Source organism: Plectropomus leopardus, chromosome 8, assembly GCF_026936395.1.
Source record: "Plectropomus leopardus strain MGB_pleo_1.0 chromosome 8, ASM2693639v1, whole genome shotgun sequence".
Taxonomy (NCBI): Eukaryota; Metazoa; Chordata; class Actinopteri; order Perciformes; family Serranidae; genus Plectropomus; species Plectropomus leopardus.
Genome location: NC_142183.1, coordinates 17,034,081 through 17,040,247, shown reverse-complemented (window position 1 = coordinate 17,040,247; position 6,167 = coordinate 17,034,081). Strand labels below are relative to the sequence as shown.

At 39.1% G+C, this 6,167-nt stretch overlaps 1 protein-coding gene across 1 annotated transcript; it reads left to right on the top strand.

Annotated features, from left to right (window-relative positions):
• The first annotated feature begins 1,904 nt into the window (after positions 1 to 1,904).
• map1lc3cl (microtubule-associated protein 1 light chain 3 gamma, like) lies at positions 1,905 to 3,930 on the top strand. Its single transcript, XM_042493446.2, has 4 exons — positions 1,905 to 2,085; positions 2,170 to 2,225; positions 2,320 to 2,426; positions 3,177 to 3,930. Exons 1-4 carry the CDS (start codon positions 2,028 to 2,030, stop codon positions 3,364 to 3,366), a joined length of 411 nt encoding a protein of 136 aa, XP_042349380.1. The 5' UTR covers positions 1,905 to 2,027; the 3' UTR covers positions 3,367 to 3,930.
• The last annotated feature ends 2,237 nt before the right edge of the window (positions 3,931 to 6,167 follow it).

Below are 6,167 nucleotides of genomic sequence, written 5' to 3'. Positions count from 1 at the left end.
CTGTTGTTTTAGAGCAAACAAACGTGATTGAAAACTGCATTTACATTCTATTAAAAATACTTCATACAAGTTATCCATTTGTAAATATCATAGCATAAATGAGTATTATTCAGGTTTTATCAGCTAGACTCATTCATGGTGAAGCTGTTGGTGAAAAGTCTAATATGACTGGTGCTGATTTGCTCATTATGTAGCAGTAATCTGTATGTGTGACAGGTGCGGTGCCCTTTGCTCTAGTGCCACCTTTTAACCAGCAGAGGGTGATCACCATCCACAACAGACCATCTGTTTCTGCAGTCTGGTGGATCCCAAAATACCACAGGATGTTTAACATATATCTACATGTACTTTTGCTGGTGGTTTATTTACAGTGCAAAGAACAACGTCTTAGAAACATGTAATGCAGCACAAAATACAACCTCCCGAACAATCATTCAGTATGACTGACACCTTTCTCAAAAAATAAGCATTTTCATGAAGATTGGGTTTGTTGCAGAGTTGCTGTTAAACCCTTTAAATCACTAAAGTCACACGTTTACACAACAAACTCACTGACTGAGCTTCTGTGTTCAGTGAGGTAAATTTACTGTTTCTGTCAGCGGAGTCTGGCTTTGAACAGAGCAGAGATGTCAACGTTTTAGTAAAAATTCCTATTTTTTGGAAGTATTGAGCATACGACTGGATAAATGAGACTTGGATTATACTTAACAAGTTTTGTGAGTGTTTGTAAACAGATGTTCTGATATAGTTTTGCTGCTGTTTAAAGAAGACCCCATTTACTTTAATTTGTCAACAACAGAGTGCCCGAGGGATGACATTTTTCATCAGGCAGACACTGGAGTTACTGTCACACTGGTTCCCTTGTCAAAAAGACAATGGGATTTTAGCATTGGATGTTGGTGGAAGATAATCTTCACAAATGAACACCATTTTCAAGATTTTTGAAGCCAAAATGCAATCACCAGGAGTAAAAAGCTAATGTTAGGTTAAATGCGGAGTACACTACTGTCGCATAATTTAGGGTCACCATCAGAATGAGGCTGTGAAGTTGTGTTCATTGCAGCTCAACTGGACGCTCTGTAGTCTCATTCAGCCACTTGTTGGCCACTGCCTTTTTTAAGAAGCAAAAAACCTTCAAAGTTTGCAAGTTGGGCACTTACTGATGTATTTGAAGTTGTAGAACAAAACATGAGAGTCTCTTCAGCTTGTGTTAACCACAAACCGTATTTCAGCCTTCTAACCAAAAACTCTTAACTTGACACTGACTTAGAGTAAAAGGAACCGGATGTGCAGAAATGCTAATTCACTTCCAGTTTTCAGGACTCATTACTGGGGCACTTTATTTTCTCTGTTTTTGGATTCTACTTTCAGCAGAGGCATGTGAATAAATCACACAGAGTAAATAACTGATATACAAATGGTCACTCGGGAGAAGTATTTCTTTAAGTAAAAGTGCTAATGCTACGCTGTAAAACCTCTGCAGTGTGGATTATTGAAACTTCCACATCAGCACTGCAGTTTTACTATTGACCATGATCATCTCAGAACTGTGCTGTGGTGATCAAACAGAGAGGTCAAAGGTCACATCTCATAACAAACCTGCAGCAGCTTCCTCTGGAGTCCCTGTTTGTCTGAAGCATAGATGTCATGTGGTGTTTATGCTCCTCACATGGTGGGCTGCCCTCATTACACTCCTCATGTTTGTGCCCCTCTGTGTGAGTGAGTGCACGACAGCAGCACCCAATATCACCAGTAGGTGTGAGAATGCCCAGTGAGATAACCAGTATGTGTGAATCTGCATCCACTTACACCGTCCACCAGGACGAGGAGCACGTCTCTGTTTGTTGGTGTCACATGTCAACTCCTCCCTGCTCCTCCTGTCTCCTATAAAACACCAGCGGTCGGAGCAGCTCAGTGGGGTTTGCTGACTTCCACCCGAGGGGACTTCGCCGTCAGCCCGGGCGAGACCGCCGCGCCACCTCCATCACTGCTGGTCTCTGCACACCGCCCAAAGCAACAAAGACAACATGGCTCCTTTTGAGAAATCAATGGAGATGATGCCCTTCAAGCAGAGGAAATGCCTCGGTAAGTCACGTCGTCTCACTTTCACGACCTCACAATGTTTTGATTCTGATTTTAAAAGTGTTTAAACACTGAATTTATTTCTAGAAACAAGGAAAGATGAAGTGTGCAGCATTCGGACAAAATTCCCAAACAAATTACCTGTGAGTTTGTTTTCCATGCAAATATAAAATCACACTTTTTGCGCGGTAAATTGTGTGTGATGTCACCACCAGCTGATGTGTTTCCTGTGTTCAGGTGATTGTTGAACGTTACATCCGGGAAAAGACTCTCCCCCTGTTGGACAAAACAAAGTTCCTGGTTCCCTTCGAGCTCACCTTGGGTCAGTTCCTCTGCCTGCTCAGGTAAACGACTCCTCTCCACCGCACTGTAAAATCTGACAAGTTGATCTCACTTAAAATAATCTGAGAAACCAAAGTAAATATGAAAGTAAATTTAACTGGTAATTTATTTTTACTTTACATCTGATGCTAAGTTTACTTTAAGTTTAGCTGTATTTACTTAATATTGTGAAGTTTTTGCAGCTTAAAATAATAATTGAAATTACCTTTTTCTTTAACTTGATCATGACAAAGACTGCAGATTTGGGAGTTCTGTTTTCTAAACATGTTTAAGAAAATATAAAAGTGATTGACTAGTTTGATACAGATATATATATATATATATATAGATAGATAGATAGCACAGCATACTTGGCATAATTAAGTTGCTAAAACTTAGAAAGATTGATTTCATCAAACTTGTCATTTCTAAGTTGCAACAACTTCACAAAATCAAGTGAATATAACTAAATTTTAAGGAAACCTAATTAGATATAAAGTAAACAAACAGTTACAACAACAGTTATATTTACTTACATTTTTCATGGCAATCAGTTTCCTAGATTTTTTAAGGGGAATCAACAGATTTTACAGCTTGTTTTATTGTGTTTTTCTTCATAATCCAGCTCTTCTTTCATCCACGTCCTCCCACAAAGCTGTCAGATTTTCTATTGTTCTCTATCAGCCTCCCTTCTCCATTGTCCTAAAAATATGTTGTTTTAAGTCCTTCATTCTCAATCCTTCTTTCGTTCTTTCTTTCTTTCTTTCTTTCAGGAATAAGATTGCCTTGGACTCTACCCAGTCTCTGTTCCTCCTGGTTGCAGAGAAAAGCATGTCCTGCATGTCCTCCAGCATGGGGGAGGTTTATTCCCGCCACAGAGACACTGACGGCTTCCTCTACATCACCTACGCCTCACAGGAGATGTTCGGAGCCCCTCAGCCTGCAGCGCGGCCGCCCTGCTGAGCCTGGAGCACATAACATGAACTGAACCGATGGTGGAGACACCACATGACCAAACTGAGAACAAAAGCAAAGACTTTTTGTCCAGTTTTTTCACCCCAAAGTCCATCTCAGCCTACCTCATGAAACCTGGACTCTCAAACACTTCAAGCTGTGCAACCTCAGCCTAGACTCACTCTGATGATGATGATGATGTTTGAGACAGATTGGTTGTTTGATTGGAAAGTTATTGGCTGAAAGATTTTAAAGAAAATGTGATGTTTTTGGTCTGTCTTACGTCTTCACTGGTCAAAAACGTCCATCCGTTTGTCAGTTAATTCTGAAACATGGAGCTGTGTAAAATTACCGCCACTCTTCTTCACGCCATGCAGACGGGGTCAACATCTTGCTGCTAATCAGACTCCTTTTTAGCACTTATCTTCCCCTTCCTCCTCTCCTCTCTTTGACTCATCCTTTTCTTCCCTTAAAAATGTGAAACTGTGCTCCAGGAGAGAAAAACATGGATGTCAGTTGAATGTTGCTCTGATTTGTTCTGTATCCAAAACAAATAAACTCTTGTCCTTTTAATTTATTGATTTTTGTGTGCTATATATATATTGATATTATGTACTAACTGTTGCTTGAAAAAATCAACTTTTCAGGTGACAGCTGTGTTTTTTTTTTAGTTTGAACTCAAGATGTTTTAAGGTCAGTGAATGGTTACAAATTTTGTCATACAACAAACAAACTGTTTGATTCTTTATGTTCAAACTAAAGCATCAAAATTAGATATTGTTTCATATCTTTTCAGGTTAGTCTCACTTAGAAAGTCAATGTTTAGGACAGGCCAAATGCTGCTGGATGAATCTCGGGGAACCTTATTTCAACATATCTTTTAGAGCTATTTGGGTGGTTAAAGCTCCACTTTATTAACCTCAGTCGAAGATATTGTGGCGTTAACATCGAATGTGTACTTATATGTAGTTCAACTTGTACTCACGCATACAGGTGCTTCATTCCTCACCTGCCTCTGAGAAGCGGCACTCCCTCCACATGACTGCATTATATAAGCCTGACCCAGTCAACTGTCCACGGGGGTCAGTATGTCAGGGGGCTGGGTGGTTATTTTTAGACGTAATAGTGTGTGTGAGAGAGTAAAGAGTCGAGGGGGTGGAAGTGACTGGAATACAGAAGAACAAAGAAACAGAAAAACAGGGGAAAAGCTGTAAACATGTAGAGAAAAAGAGGGAAGAGGGAAAAAGATGACGTCCTAACGGAGGACGACAGGAAAAAGGAAACACTGTATAGCAGAGATAGTTATACGTGCAGTGGGGGGAGAGAGGCAGCTATCCAAACACACAGGGACGTACAGTCACTTCACACCACTGTGGGCATTCACGCAGCTCTCTGTCAATATATTATCATACCAGAACAAGAGGAACCCTGAAGACACTGCGAGCGTACGTTATCTAATGCTGTCAGTGCTCATCAAAGTAGAGTCTGCAGCGGTTATTTCCAAAAGATTATACAAATAATGAAAAATGCAGAAGTTACTGTCAGAAATGCTGCAGAGTGAGACCTTAGAAAAGCGTTGACTTGTGTTATAAATATAGATCATGTGGTATAGAAGCTTTCACTTATGTAGAAATATATATTATATTTACTAGCATATGTGTGAGTGTGCGTAAACAAAATGCTTTTAATTATACAGATACTTTGTCAGACAATAACAAATGAACATATATATTTATTTCACATTGTGTTATCTTGTCATTTACCTCTTGTTTATAGTTTGAGTATTTTAAGTGTTTATCTGTTATCTATTTTATTTTATTAATTTTGTCATTTTATGAATTTATTTATTTGTTTATTTACTTATTTATTTGTATCTCTCTATTCTTAGGTTTTATTCTGCCTCTGTTGTTTTCTCGCTTATGGTACACACACACACACACACACACACACACACACACACACACACACACACACACACACATATACTGTATATATATACGTATATAAAACCAAAGTGATGAGGTGCTGTGCTGGAGAACGTCACCTTTTGAGGCCTTGCAAATCTTTCAAATGAAACAATCAAAAAAATCATTCTTTGATTTAACTGCTGTCATGGAAAATGATTCAATATGAAATTATTTAAATGTCATCACGTATAAGCAATTGTATGAATGAAAAGTTCATCCTCGGTCATGATTTAGGGACTATAGGAAGTCTCAGAGTCCTTCACAGTCTGTGTGCAGGCATGTGAGGAGGCTCCGGAGTGTCTGAAGGTTAAAATACTGCAAGATTAAGACCTTGCAGATATCAAAGTCCAGCGTCAGACACAGCGATGGTGAAATAACTTTATGAGGCTGAATCATTGGCCTGTTTCTTTATGTTTTTGGTATGTTTTATCACAGATTCTGCTGTACCAAGAGCTTCTCGAATCCGCTTTATGCTGTCATTAAACGTATACATTCATGTGAGATCAATTATGGCACATTAAATATATTGTATTAGTCATCAAGATGAAGATTGACAGAGTCATGTCAACTACTTATAACTAACGTCCATCCTGAGGACACAACCTGAAAAAGGTTGGGAGCCACTGCTGTCAAAGACTCTCCTGTAAAAAATAATAAAGCACACAACTGACAGTAGTTAGTGTAAGAATTGTCCCTAATATGAGTCCAAACATAACACCTGTAATAACTTGTGAAAACACAAGAGAGCGCCTCTGGACTTTATCAAAGATGAAATCTGCTGTCACTGTGGGAGAAAAAACCAGCTGGTGAGCATCATGTGTGTCTGACGCTGACTGATAATCC